General features: G+C 42.2%; 1 protein-coding gene across 1 annotated transcript in view; it reads right to left on the bottom strand.

Moving 5' to 3' along the window:
- Positions 1 to 906: 906 nt before the first annotated feature.
- Positions 907 to 15,688, bottom strand: part of FSHR (follicle stimulating hormone receptor) — a 79,853-nt gene continuing 65,071 nt past the window's right edge. Inside the window, 4 exon segments of the mRNA XM_054290393.1 lie at positions 907 to 2,296; positions 7,924 to 8,109; positions 12,918 to 12,992; positions 13,103 to 13,171. Of these exon segments, the coding sequence (XP_054146368.1) occupies positions 1,069 to 2,296; positions 7,924 to 8,109; positions 12,918 to 12,992; positions 13,103 to 13,171 (1,558 nt within the window). The 3' untranslated portion in view covers positions 907 to 1,068.

The raw sequence follows: 15,688 nt of genomic DNA, 5'->3' as shown, positions 1-15,688 counted from the left end.
TCCAATCTGGACCAGGACATAATAATGTGTGCACAAAGGATTTTTTTTTAGAAGGGAAGGAGAAATCCTAAAAGGAGTATATAAAAAATTGGGATTTCACATGAACTTTTGTGCAGGGATTTAGAAGCCACATCCAGTGCCATTGTTCTTTGTGCAGTCCAGGCAGTATAATACACAAATGCTCTTGTATGGCAAACCTGACTCACAGGTCTTGGTGGAGCAGCCCATTGGCCCATGCTGGCATATCCAAGGCTCCCAGACATACAAGTGAATTCAACTTTAATTGTTGTGAAAACAACTTTAAAGAACACCCTTTTTATTATGAGGGGTTTCTCTTGCCCTTGCTCTTTCTTACCTTGAAAACAAAACCTAAACCAAACCAACTCTTTAATACAAACTCAGAAAAACCAGCTTTCTCTGAGCCTGCCAATCTAAAACAACACAAACACCACCCAAAGTGACACTTCTGTGCAGGGAAAGGCAGGTCCACACAGTGTGGAACTGCAAAGATCCAGCATAGCTGGAGATGCCTCCTGCCTCCCTGCTGTGCTCAACAGAAATGGAAACATCACAAGATATTCTCATTCCTAGCAAGCCTGTGCTGGAGGAGGGCTTAAATTGGCCTTCTGTCTCCTGTAACCCCAGGAGGTGTGATTAATGAAAAAAGCTAATTATCTGTATTGCTATAATACAATTCACAGAAAAAGAAACTAGTTCTACTTTTTTTTTTTTTTTTAAACTGTATATAACCACTACTTAATTCTCAATAAGCAACTAACAACTCCCTAGAATGAAGGGAATCTGCCCGCATGGTGGGAGATACCAGTTTGTGATCTCATTTATTTCTTGAGACAGTTCTACATGAACACTTCAGCACTTTGTTCTTCAAGAACTGATGAAGATGATATGTCATCTCTGATGGTTGTTCATTGAACAAAAAATAGGGAATTGGAAAGAATTTTCTTTTCATAAAAAACAAGTTTGCATGCTATGCTGAAGTCATTATTCAAATTCACATACTCGCAAGTGGGTAGCACACCGCCTCAGACACAAATCTATGCAAGCATTTCAGTTCAAGTGATTCAGGGGAACTAAAGAATAAATAGTGCCATCACCGTTTTTTGATGCAGGAGGGCAATGGCCATTTCTTGTGTGGAAAGTATGAGCAGACGAGGAGATCTCTGTTCTGTAAATCTGGGCTTGCATTTCACAGCAACCAAACTTGCTCAGGAGAATGAAGAAATCCCTGCGGAAAGTCTTGGTGAAAATGGCGTAGAGGAATGGGTTGGCGCAGGAGTTGATGGGGTAAAACAAAACCAGCAGGATCTTGGAGTTGGACACTGTGATGAGAGGAACCTTGAGCGAGGCCGATATGGCAAAGAAGGATATTGGTGCCATGCAGAGGAAGTCAGTGAAGATGAGTATGGCCATGCGCTTGGCGATCTTGGTGTCACTGTTGGAGGAGACGACGTTGGGGTTGCGCACGGTGAAGTAGATGCAGGTGTAGCAGACGCAGATGACCACGAACGCCAGCACGTTCAGCACCAGGAGGAACATAACATAAGCCTGGGCAAAGGGTGTCTCTATATCCATGGGCAGGCAGATGCTGACCTTCATGTAGCTGCTGACCCCAAATATGGGCAGGAGCGCTACCGTGAAGGCAAACACCCAGCCAAAAGCCATGACGGTGACGGCGTGGCGCAGGCGCACCTTGCGGTGCAGCTGCATGGCGTAGGTGATGGTGTGCCAGCGCTCCAGCGTGATCACCGTCAGCGTGTACACCGACAGCTCGCTGGCAAACACCGTGAAAAACCCCGCAGCGTTGCACCCTGCCCCGGTCTGCCAGTCTATGGCATAGTTGTAGTACTGGCTTTTGGTCTGGATGTCTACAGAGGCAATAAAGAGCAGGTAGATCCCTATGCAGAGGTCGGCAAAGGCAAGATTGCACATCAGAAAGCGAGGAACGGTGAGTTTGTATTGGCTGCTTATTAAAATTATGAGGACAACAGTGTTCCCAGTAATGGCTAAAATGTTGATGAACCATATCAGGACTCTCAGAATGTTGTATCCCATGATATCTTCACATGGGTTGAAAGCATCAGGTTTAGGAGAGCAGGCTACATTCACTACTTCATTGCATAAACCATAGTCGAATTCATTCTCTGCTGGGTCAAATCCTATGCCATAGTTGGAAATATAATCTTCAGCTGCAGACCTTCTCTGTAGTTTTTTGCTAGGCTTCTCCTCAAAGTCTTGCTTCACCTGAGATATGCTACATATCGGATGCAATTCAGTCCTGAAATTGTAAAAAGAGTAGAGTTGGAAGCTAAGAAACACAGTATGAGGCAAAAAACAAATACAAAATCCTCCATTTTCCATTAACAGCACAGTTTTTCTGGTTAGCTGATTATATAGATTACCCTGAAGCCTGAAATTAATAGTGCGGCTGGTCCCTATTTATAAAATACTACAAGAACATGTAAATGACTTGGAAACATCATAAACTGCACAGGAAAGGAAAAGCTAATGTTTGCCTAACACTCAGGATGCAGTTATCCACCTGGATAACACACTCTGTAAGAAACCTCCCTCATCAGAAATGAATTTCTCACCTAAGCTGTCACTGAGAAGCATGGGGGCAATGCATGACAATGAACACCGGTGTGAGACTGAGCTTTGAGGAATGAGTCAAGTCAGCTAGGAATTCTCAAATTCCCTCTTTTCTAAAGGTTTTGACCACCACCATCTTGTAACTCTGCCAGGGCACAAAACTCCATTTTGTGCTGTTCATTTTTAGTATCTCATATCATATTAGTGATTAGCCAGTAACACAAGTAAATAGCACCAATAAATTAATGCAGGATTCCAGATAATCTCTAGATGGCAGATGCCAACAGAAACACAAGGCACAGGAGACCATTTTGCTTAAAAACTGTTTTTTAAAATAAGTGGATTAGGAATCAAGTGAAGTGAAGCAAAATCAAACCAAACCAAACCAAACCAAACCAAATCAAACCAAACCAAAGCAAACCAAACCAAACCAAACCAAACTGAATGTTTTAATGTAAACAGTAGTTGCATTTGTTTCTGTCAGAAAGCATTTTTAAAACATTTTAAGATTTTTTAGTAACACAAGTAAATACTAGCATTTTTGATAGATTTGTGTTTGGGTTTATTTTGTAGAGTATTAACTCTGTGCCCTTCTCCATGCATAGACCTACAGAAGAAACAAATATTTTGGCTGATGATAGAAAGATGATCACCTCCAACAAGATCATAGATATCAAGAAACATGAAATGAACAACGAGTTTTTACAACAGCTCTTTGGCTGCCTTAGAATTTGGTTGTCCCATGAACTTGCATCCACAGTTTTGGATCTAATCTGAGTTATGGAATAAAATACTTGATGTTTTGTTGTAAAACCAATCCACTTCACCTCTGCCTACATTCAGCTACAAGCCAGACTGCAGTTTATATGTGTAATTTCTAGGACAGGTCCCCAGCTTATCTTCCACCCTGACTCTGAGTACAGTTGAGAGAAGAACTCTCTAGGCAAGTAAAGTTGAAATTTTTAACAACTGATAGCAGCCTAAAAGGGAGAATTCTTCTTTGTAACCTAATTTTACCTTTTGACTTTCTGCACTCACTACATCTCCTGAAAATTGAGTTTAAAGGGTCTGCAAGAAAGGAAAAATGAAGGTCACAGTAGCAATAACAAGGCATTACATTTTGCTCTCCTGTGTTCTATTCGCATAAGGATGAGTGAAGGGTCCAGAGTATTGATCAATATATCAACAGTTCTCTGGCTGAAAGGGAATAAAGGCTTCCAAGGAGCAATAACAGAGAAAAAGTCCTTCATTTTTAGTGCAACAGCCACTTGGGGGCACTGAAAGCTACAGCAATTGGTGGTTCTTTGAAAATGAACTGAGGGAAATGTTTGTAGCCCATCATTTCTCAGCAAAAGGCAAAAATAAACTTTTTCTAAAATTTTGCAGGCACTGCCTGGACCTAAATATATACCCAGGCAAGAGTGATTTGTAAGGACAATTAAATATTTCTAATGATTACAATTCATTAATTCTTGACTTATTTTTACAGCCTGTGTCCCAAATGAAAGCAGGATCCCAAGGAATAAGGTGTTTGCTCCAGGGAAGGGCAATGGGGAGTGTCCTGCTGGTTCCCTGTATTGGGAGCAGGCAAGATGAAACTCCCAGGGGAAGGAAGAGCCATCCTCTGATACTGACTCTTTGTCATATCTTTGCCCTCTGTTTCTCACCCTTTGGGCTCTGCAGTGCACTCAGAGCAAGTCAAAACATTATTTCCCAAGGGCTGTTTGGGTCCTTGCTTCCTATTGCCACCATGGGTGTCATTGTAGAGTTAATTCATTCCCTCTTTTTGTAAACTTTCCTTACTGTCTAACATTATTTTGCTCAAGTAAACTAGAAAAATAAACTGCAGAAAGGGCAGCCTAGAGAACAAAATTGAAATTGGCAGAGTGCTCTGACAAAAATAAACAAAAATTACTACCTTTGTACAAGTTGTTATTTAAGTTGTTATTTTATGCGCCTCGTCTGGATTTGCGGGCAGCAGGATCTTGTGTGCTGAGAAACATGCTCAGCAGAATAAATAGTCTTGACCTGTGCTCTGTAATAAGTCCTATCTCAAGCCAATCATCCTCACCAAAAAGTGTCATTAAGTGAGTTGTGAGCAACTGACAGTATGTTCTTGTGAGATGAGGCCCAAACACCATTCCTGATGCTGCCACATTTTTTGAAAAAGTAGGATTTCAAGTGACAGCTCCTCCAAAGAATAACGATCAAGTGTAAGGACAGAGTCATATCAATGCCATTCTTTTGGGCAGAAGGTGATCTTTATGTCAAGGAAAGCCAAAATCTTGCTGAAGTTCCTAATGGCCTATGTCAAGTTGAAGGTTTTAACATCCGGTCTCTGCTCTATCCATACCTCAAGGATATTATTTTCCAGTCACAAAAAAATATGAGGGGAGTTCAGCATACTGTACTGGACTTGTCTTAAGAATGCAGCTTACCTTTTCTTAGGCCAGCACCACATTATTCAAACTACAGATTAATATTTAGCACATAATCCTTATTGGAATGAGAAAAAAAATCAAAACTGTCTTATGTTTTAATTGTGTTTCTTAGACTGGCAGAACTGTGCTTGATGTGGCATCCTCCAAAACATAGAAAACACTGTTGCTGAACAGGTTTAAGGTTTCCATTATCACTACAGCACCTGTTTGCTGCTGCAGACAATTTTTGGAGAGGTGATTGAGCATGATCCACTATGGTACCTTATTTTATCTAGGGATTTGAGTGCTGCAAATGTCTCAAAAAGGTGAAATCAAACATGAATGGGCAGCCAGAAAGGGGCCACACATCCCTGTCTTAATTCCTTCCCAGAGTTCTCATGTGAACATCAGCTGCTGCTGTGATCCTTAAAAATGCACTTCTGGGGGTGATGAGGATGAGACATCCTTTTTGTACTCCCTGGACTGCCTGGAAGTATTTTGTGAGCCAAATGGCCACAGGGAATGTCCCTCTCCTGTGAAGGTGCGCGACAAGCCAGGTCACACCAGGGCTCCCACCACCACAAGCAATGCCTGCTGCTTTGAGCCAAGCACAGCTCTCACCAAAGGAATATTACACATTGTGTGATCAAGCACTATGCAAAGTATTAATAACTTCTAAACAGCCTGAGCAGCCTTCAGTGAACATGCAGCTTGTGCCAGCTGTCATGAAAACTGCTTTGAAATGAAAGAGGGTGTAGCTACTGTATGTGTGACTAATCTCTGCTGAAGTGTATGGTAATACTTTCAGTCTTCAAACCAAACACATGCATCCACTTTCTCTCTTTAATCTGGAGAGAGGATCACAGTTTCACACCAGTTTCACTACAAGAGACATGACCGTGTGAAAGAAGTGAAAATTTTTAATTATGTTAAAAAGAAGCTGACAGGAAGGGTTCATCTAGGTAATAGGTTCTCATAATTTTGCATTTATGCCTAATGTTTGGTAGAAAATACAAATGGTAATTGTTAAAGGCATGGATAAATATGCTCAATTTGGTTCTGCTGACCAGGGAGGTGGAGTTGTGACCAGACTTGCTCCAGAAGCAGCCCCACCATGGCGTGGTGCTCCAGCCCAGCCTTGAACATCCACACTGGGGCTATGTGAGCTCTTCACAGGTTTCTTGGCATTTCTTTGCAAAATTACACTTACCCAGGCTGTGCAAAGGGCTGTGTTGTGCTCTCCTTGCCTTCTTGCTAGCCAGAAAAAAGCTTCCAAAAGTGGGGCTGTACTAAGGGGTAGTGGGTGCTGAGGACTTCAATTTCATGTGCGAGTGTGTGGCATGGAAGTTTTTCAAAGCACAAGTGTGGGGACTAGATACTGAGAGCTTACCACAGGGTCAGGACTACTTCCTTCTGTAGCTTCCCTTCAATAGCAACTCCTTGTTTTTGAAAAGTCCAGTTGCCAAATTTAAGGGCTGTATTCTGGAATTTGGGTCCTGATTAGGCCCAAGCAGCCCAGAAGCCAAATACCTTTGAAAACATGAATCAGAGTGATATCAGTGTTCCTTTGCAGATCCAGAACTGAACATGCTTTCAATGGACTCATTGGAAAACAACACTTTGCCACCAGTTCTGGAAGGACTAGACCCATTTCTGCTCAGAAGTCACCAGACACTGTGTCTGCATAAGACTGCACAAGTGTGTGAAAACGTTGTCTGCTGATCAACTGTTCTAGTGAAAACTTAGCATTTTGGATCAAAAATGGGTGGTGGATTCTTTCAGATACTTCTGTCATCACTACAGTCTCCACCATCACACTTGTGCTCTTAACACAGTTTTATAAACACATGTAGATATTTATTAGTTATCAGCAAACTCAGTAATCTTCCCTTGTCTGGAGACAATACAATGCTAAAAGTAAAACAAAGGGCTATTAAAGGGTATTAAAAGAGAAGCTACTAACAGTTTATGCTTTCTCTGCATGGTTTTACTTTTCTTTGAAGTTTTATGCCCCTTCTGAAGATGTTGTCTTGAATTGTAACAATGGTTCATAATTTGTTTTCTCTCATGGTAAAGTCCAAACCTTTCAGGACATGAAGTGAAGGAAAAATTTCAAACAATACCAAGGGTTTTTGTAGGAACCAGTTCTTCATGTTTTCCAGTGGCACAGATTCAGGAGGTTCATTAACTACTAAACGTGAACGTTTCAAGACTGCATGACTGAGATGAAAATACTCAATGAGAATCACTGATACCTAAATCCTCACTGCAACTTGGTAATGGAAAATTAAAAACAGCATGTAAAATTGCTTTTGGAGCCTAAAAAGACACCTTAGCCTCCTACCCTGCTCTGTTGATTTGTGTGAAATGGATCTGCTCAGAAAACATGCCCCAAATTGCTGTGAATGTGAACTCAACAGAAAATGTATCTGTGATGCTTGGCTGGGCAGTGCTCCAACTTCAATGAGGCTTTCAGAAAGAAGAGTTTGGGATCACTCAGTGGTCCTGTTGCCCTCCTGGAGTGATGAACAAGTGTTGACCATCTTCTCTGCAAACACAGCCTTCCCTCCAGCTACCTTCTGAAAGAGTTATCAAATGTTTCCTGGTTAATATCTTCAGTGTGGCTCCAGGCTGGTCTCAGTGAAAGATGGATTTATGAGAGGTGAGGGCAGACTTGTGTCTGGGGAAGGTGCTGATGCTATCAAAATTTAATAATTCCCTGTGTGCACTGTGTGGCATGCATAAACCTGTACATATTGTGTATTCATTTATTTCCATCCATTTACTTACCTGCCTTGAAGAGACCTTTTCTATCCACATTTTGAGGAATTTTATTTAATTCACTATCAACTGCTGAAAAGCACCAGAAAGAAAAACAAATTAAATCACTTACTTTTGTCTTTTCCAGTTTGTAAATGCACAGCAATGGCTAGGATAGGTGAAGTTTGCCTCAATCAAAGATCTAAATTTGCTTAAGTCAGGAAGCTTTTTTAAATTGTATGTAGACCTTGCTCTTAGCTTCTTAATGAGTTCTAATCCATGACTTGGCAGGAAACTGATTTTCGTGCTGGAAATATCCCTTTAAGAAAACATATGAAAATCTTGGTAAAAAGCAAATTTACTGCTCAACAATGGATATGTGTTTTAGACTCATTCTCTGAGTAGTGACTGGAAACAGATCAGCTGGAAATCTACACTGAAAAGATGATCCAGTGCTAAATTGGGTGTTCCTCCAGCAAACTGAGGTAATATCCATTGCAAACAACAATCAAGTGGTGTTAGTCTGTGAGAACAAAAGAAAAAAAATCCCATAATGTTCTGGATGGAAATTAGCAGGCACGTAAACTATTACTGCAATATGATGCTGAGCTTAGTAAATACCCAGAATTGAAGCAATCATCCCATAATACTGTTAAAGGACAAAAATATGGCTGATGAAATCACAATAGAAGTTTGCTATACGAACATCACATCATGAGAAGGCTGCTGTGGAAAAGGCAATAAACACAAAGAGAGAAGCTCACATGTGGGTACAGGTTGGGGATATCAGATTTTGTACTTATTAGGAAGAAAAACATTAAAGAGAGACAGGGGTGGCATTGTTCAGGCTGTTAGGAACAAAAAAAACCCAACTAAACCTTCTTGGAGGTTTAGATAACAAATATAGCAGAGACTGAAGCAAAGGAGGGGGCACGACTGCAGGAGTAGGGAGGGATGTGTTTATGTGAAGGCAATTACTGTGGGACAGACTATCAGAGGCAGTGATGGAATCAGCAGCCATGAATGAACTAAAGGGAGCATTAGAGGGGCTTTTAAAAGGAAACATGTTCTGCATACACTTAATCTTGACTTGTGCAATGCAAGCGAAGAAAGGGAAGAAGGACCAAGGGTGCTCCATCTCCACGCTAAGAGAAAATCCATCCCCATAGTTCCAGACTGTAGCAGCTGGGGCGAAGCATCTCTGCAATTCCCTTACTGGGACACAAACCATGTCCCTCAGATCATGACAGCCTGACAGCAACTCCTTTCTCTGAAGAGCAAAGGTAAAAGTGAATTGCAAAAAATCACTCTTCGTCCTTTAAGCCCTGTGCTCTCACAGCCTGAGACTGATCCAGGATGCAGGGTTTGCTGAGGCTGCTCTGCTCCTTATTCTCCAAGAAAAGGTCAGATTTCTCCCTAATCAAGGAATTGGACTGACAATATTTCCAGTTTTCTCCATGTCCCCTCAAAGGTACAATTTCCAGTTCATCTTTGACAGTGTGATGTCAGGACATTTCATTTGATCTCTATCACCCAACACACACAAATTGTTTTTATTATTGCATTAATACAGGAGAGTGGTGCCATGTGAGGGGGAGACCAGGCTTTAGCAGCATGTAATAAAGTTTAGACTATGTACCATAAACACATTTGCACCTCTGTTCTCTGGTCTAGAAAGCAAAATCAATACCAGGAAAGGGCTCTGCTTGAGCACCAGCCAAGCCTAAGAAGTTCATAGGCAGATGATAAAGCAGTTTGTAAAATTGGTAAAGATATCTTTGTGTCCACAGTTGAGGCTTCACATCCAGGCTCTGCAGGAATGTGCCACCTTCAGCAGCTGGACAATGGGCTGTGGCAGCAGAGGACAAACACAAACCCCACTCCTCTGCCCCAGCTGGGACAGTGGCTTTTACAGAAGACAGACTGGTGTGTTCCTAAGTGCTGTGAACTTCTGCAGGGCAGGCTGAGAGAAGCCACACCTCTCACAGAAGAGGTCCTGAGGTCCTGGGCCTGTTTCTAGAGGAGCTAAACCTGGCAGCTGATGAGAAATTTTGGGCCATCGATTTCTACCTTGGACGCTTGAAGAGGCAATTAGGCTGCAATGAGCAGCCTCAATTTTCACTCTGATGCTGATGCTGCCCTCAGTGCTCTGCCTAATGAAAACTGTCACCAGACTGTGTGCTCATGAGTCAAAAACTAAACAGCAGGTTTCTGGTTAAATCCAGAGACAGCATCTCTCACGACATCATTAAGAGAATGTGTAACTTCTTAGTTCTGAACAAGAGCAGAGGAAAAAAAAATGTTTCCTTTGGCTTGTTAGATAAAAAGCATGACTGCATCCAAATTGGTTTTACACTGTGTGGAAATAAATATGAATAGGGATAGAGCTTAAAAATGTCTAAAAGTTTTCTGAATCTTTCATCATCTCTAAATAGTTTCAAAGATATTTAATAGTTTTCCCACAAAGACTTGTTACTTCTTACTGAAGAAACTTCTCTTTTTATGCTCATTATCACACATAAACAGATGTGAGTTAGGGAAAGTGCTTTGCATGCCCCTGTGGGTTTTTTTTTCAGTATGTCTGTGAGGGATAGCTATGGATACACCACTGAAAAGCCGCAAAAAGCAAACACAGACATTGTGCAGGTGCTTTAGTAAATTACTCCACTGAGTTACCACACACACCTCAGCACAGAGGTTCTTTGGGATGCTAGAGAACTCTAGTTAGAGGCTTGAAAAATTAAATAAGCCTGATGGACAAGATTATAAAGTGGCAGTAGGAAATCCAACCAGAAGGCATCAGCAATTGAAATACGTGTTCTTGTGTTATTGTTGCTTGGCTGTGAGTCATCAGCCTTGGCAGCAGCCGGTGCAGGAACAGCAAAATGAATCTGCCTTCTCCTCCAAACACTTCCCTTTCCCACTGGGAGTCTCTGTTGGATTAGCAGAAGTACTGACCAGCTGATGAGGTCTGAAAGACACCTACAGAAACAGCAAAAAATAGCTCCTGGAGCAGAAATCAGAGCAGGATAGGCAGACTGGGAGAACAATTTTCTTCGTGCTTGTATTTAAACTGATCACTGCTGCACTTCAGGGCTCAGCTGTGGAGCTGGGGATCTGCTGGAGCTCTCCTGCAGCATCCAAATGTGGGACTATCAATGAAGAAAAATTGCAAGGGTGAGATGGGGCACAGCCATGCCTTGCTCTGCATTGAGCCAGGACACAGCCAGAGAACCAAGGACACCAGCAGAGGCTGGTACAAGCCACTACAGCTCTGAGAGGAGCTGCAGACCATTAAATGAAACAGTGCAACTGAAAATTGAAGCTATGAAACTCAAAGTTGGAAAGAGAGTGTATATCTGTATAGAAGGAATATGTATAGTTGTGGGATTTATTAGCTATTTGATTTACTGGCTTACTGTCAATGCTGAAATGCTTTAACTCAAAATTTGATGTCTTTCCCAAAGAGAGATTCTAATTCAGCCAAGAGCTGTAAGTCTGAGAGAGGAATTAATTTGTGAAACTCTGTATCCTGCACAAGGCCCATGATTGGTGCTGTCTATTTGTGTTTCTTTCACATTACTTTAATATGATGGATTATAAAATAGAAGTTGGCAGTAATTGACTCCTTAACACTGGTCCAGGAAGATCAGGAGTTAAACCACCTTGATATTCATTCTATTAGAACACTGCAGTCTGCAACATGGATTTGATTGCAGCAACAGCAAAAATATGATTTGTCCCAGCAAAGATATGATTATGGGTCAATCATTTCCACAAGTGAAAGCACATCCCTGGTGATGGATGAGTAAGAAGGCTCTTCTCTCATGATCTCAGCCAGGATAAAAAGGTAATTTCCCATCCACGGAATAGTGGATGCATTGGTAATGGAACAGAAAACTTTTTACACAAATAACTCAGTGTTAGAAATTGAACTATCAAATGAATCTCAACTACAGACAAATCAATTTGATAAACCTCCAGAATATGATTGTATCAAGTATAGCCTGCAAAGGAAATGCACTTATTTTTTGCTACAGGAAACAATGATTTCCCAAAGAAACACCTCAGATTTTACTGATTCAGAGAGGCTCCAGTGTCAGTCTTTTCCAAGAAAAAGAAGATGCTTTGAAGAAACAATGGAAGTGCAGCAGAATGCAGTGAGCCCAGGTCTTTATGTCATAGCTGCACTGACCATCACACAGTGGAAAATGAGGCCTTCAGATGAACTCCGGACTCAATTGAAGGTTAATAATTTTTTCTCTCTCCTCTTCAGATGTGTAACCACTCTAGCATCTGTGCAAAATCTTCCAACAGCTCCAATGACCCCTCTCACTTATTTGGGGTGACTTTTAGCCCTTTCTGGACAACCAGGGTAGATGCAAAGAGAGAAAGGCTCCAATGAATCAGTGAGATGAAAAAAGAACCTCACATCTCTCTTGCAGCCCTTACGTGTGGTGGCTTGTGCTCAGAAACACAGGCAGCTGTGCAAACTCATATATTTTTGGAGGCTGTGGCAAACTATGGCTTGAAGTAATGGTAATGGTGGCTGAGATCCATGAGCATCCTACTGCTGAATTTTCCACTGCTGAGTTCTCAATTCTCAGCTCATCACCCACCAAGGACATCCTGCTGGAACTGTGTGGGATGTATTTCATACCTATCCCAATCCCCATCCCTGTAGGATGGGAATTTCGCTTCAGAATCAAGCTGCACAGATGCAGGGGCAGATTTTCAGTGGCAAGTAATTCAGATTTCAGCATTAGAACCACTCAGCCAGTCTTGATTTTGCTCAAATAGAAAACCAAAAGCTTTTTTTTTTTTTTTTTAGCAGAAAAAACAAAGCAGAATGACTCCTCTCTTGCACAGTTTAATTAACTGTGGAGACAAACCTGGATCTAAATCTCTCACCTTCAATACTCTCAAAAACTTGAGGACAAAGTGAAAATAAAGTTCTAGACTGAAATTTCAGTTGTGGCTTCCTTTTTTTTTTTAAATTCAGAGCTAGACCTCTGGTCTTGACCTCCAAGGTTTGCAAGATGCTGAAATCCAGACTGGCATTCATATGTTCTTTGACCTTTTCTAAGGAGTCAGTAATGAGAAAAATGTTATCCAACTGCTACTTACAAAACAACAGGTCCATTGGCTCCCTGGAAGACCTCATTTGGCAATTTTTCTAGGTTGTGATTATCACTTAGATTTCTGAAAAACACAATATTTTAGGCTGAAACAATCTGAGACTAAAAAAAAAATATATCTTGCAGAAGTTAGTATCTTCATTTTTCAGAATTGCAAACAACAGAAATAGTTACAGCTCATCCAGGTATGTTCCATTAAATGCATGATCCTCAATGTCCTGAATTCCATTTTTATTGAGCCATCTGCAACAGAGAAACGGCAAAGAGAGTTGTGTTCTTATTTATGCTTCATGACTAAAATGTATGCAATTCAAAACAGGGAATCTCAAACAAACAAAATTGGTAAATGGACATTGAAATGGTGAAATTTCTACAAATCCCAGCTTGCAAGACCCCAACAGTGGAGGCAGGCTTTGGAGGGGGCAGACACGAATAGGGTGGATGAGGGCAACCATGAGAGATGGCAGCTGGAGTAAGTTCCAGAGTAAGGTCAGAGCTGGTGAAGATGCTGGTGCTGCTCATGGCTCCACTGGGAAGGCAGCAGAGGAGCCAGGAAGACCAGAATCTTTCCTGTTGGTGCTGTCAGTGCCACTCACTTTTACTCTTATCAAGATGCTTTTGAAATGCTGTGCCACAGCCTCACCTTTGCCAGTTATTAGGGAAAAAAGCCTGCTGTGTGCCGTGGGCAGCCAGGAGGGGGGCTGATGGTCACTGAGCCAGGCAGGAGGGCACAGGGGCAGCCAAACTGCCCAGGCAGCAGGTGATTCCTCCTACACTGCTGCCTTGACAGATTACACCCCCTGTCTGCCCTGCTGCCCAGCCCTCCCTCCCCAGGCTCCTTTCCCCAGGGGGAGGCCACAGGTAGTGAACCTGGCTATTGGAGCTCCTGGGGCTCTCTGCCAAGTTTTTACTCTGGTGCATTAGCTAATTAACGTTTAATGACCTTCCCTCTGTCCCTTCACGGTGCTAAAAATTTACATTGAGGTCAGTTCTATTTATCATCTTTACGGTGCAATCTTTCATCTCGCCTTAAACGTCACCGCACAGCTCACGCCCTCTCCAGCAGGCAGTGACAGGGCTGATTGATGGCAGAAATGGCCTGATTTAATTAAACTGTCAGCCAACCCGGACTCTTTTCTAATTCACTTTGAAAGCTGAGCATACAAGTGACCCACTTATCTGAGGTCTGAGGTGGTGAGCTAAGGTCAGCACGGAAATCAGTCATGGGTCTGGCTGAAAGGATTGCTCCTTTGACCATGACAGGCAGATGCACATGGCTCTGTGTCTATAATGTCTGTCAGGATGGATCAGGAGAGCTGTCACCGTCCCCTTCACTTGCCAGCACCATTAGACATGAGTGAGCAGGCACGGAGGAGAGACAGGTCCCTGCTTACAGCATTTGAAACATTTATTGTATTACATTGATCTTATAAATTTGTAGCTGCCAGGCTGATAGATACGTTTTTAATCACACTATTAGCACTTGCTGCATTCTCTCACTGAACATGATGTTAATGCAGTGAGATACTAAGGTTGTAAAACAGCCACTGTAGCCACACAGTGTGGACTATATACTCCTGTCACCTGGCCAATAGCATCTGAGTAGTAAAAAGAGCAAAAAAAATATTACTCAAATCCTGAGACCTCATTATAGCACACATAGATGAATTCTTATTGAGGTGTATTCTCCCCTCACTTCAACCAGCACACTTACTGACTCCACTAACTCTTATGTTAGCAAGGTGACAATGGAGGAGAGATCAGAGCTTGCACATGGGGGCTTTTCCTTATCATTTCATGGCCAGGGCAGATTTTTAAAACTCTAAAATTCACCCAGTGCAAGACGTCACTGTCCCTGAGGAACAGGAATTTACACTCTATTTCAGGACTGGAAAGGCTCTATCTCGGAGCTTAAGTAGCATGCAGACCTGGGAACAAAGTGGATTTCTTCCACAAATTTCTAGCACTTCATCACCAAATGTCTCCTCAGCTCCCACCTGTGCTGATCCCATGCATAGCATAAGATTAAATCCAAATTACTGGTGAAAATATGCTTGGAGCCTTCCATAGCTAAGCCTGTTAAAATGGTTTCTCCCTAGAATGTGGGGGTTCAGTGGGTCCTGGATTATTTCAATCATCTTGATATGCCTGCTTGCACTAAATGACGTTGCTGTGACTCTGTTGAGTTGCTGGGATTTAAGTTTTGTATAGAAAAATGGCATATTTGTGCCTAAAATGAACTAAATTCACCACAGCACAGGGAAAGCCTAATCAGGGGCTCAAAGTGTGCATGCAGGGCCTCTGTCCCACATTGGTCTGGGGAGAACTAGAGTAAAGTTAGGACACTGTCTGATCAGGGTGCTGGAGGCCAGGTCTGCTCACACAGCTCTTGCTGCTCCTGCACACAGTGGTGGGTGTGGGGAGCCTGTGACAATCACAGAATCACAGAAAATTTGGGCTGGAAGGGACCTTAAAGATCCCCCAGTTCCAAACCCCCTGCCATGGACAGCAACACCTTCCATAGACCAGCCTGCAGAAATCTCCATCCAGCCTGGCCTTTTGTACTTCCAGGGATGGGGCATCCACATCTTCTCTGGGCAACCTGGTAAAGAATTTCTTCCTGATAGAAGCAATGAAACATTTTGGGGAGAAAGGGGAAAGCCAACCTCAAGCTGCTCAAGTGGCACAGAGAGATCAAAACACAGCAAAACTCTGGGATATTTATCTTACCCTCCAGTGGGTATCATGAAAACAAACATA

The sequence above is a fragment of the Melozone crissalis genome, unplaced genomic scaffold (genome assembly GCF_028551555.1).
Source record: "Melozone crissalis strain CALT ecotype California unplaced genomic scaffold, PUWL_Pcris_2 ptg000081l_1, whole genome shotgun sequence".
NCBI classification, from domain to species: Eukaryota; Metazoa; Chordata; class Aves; order Passeriformes; family Passerellidae; genus Melozone; species Melozone crissalis.
Note: the sequence above shows the minus strand (reverse complement) of the source record. Positions and strands in the feature narration are given on the sequence as shown.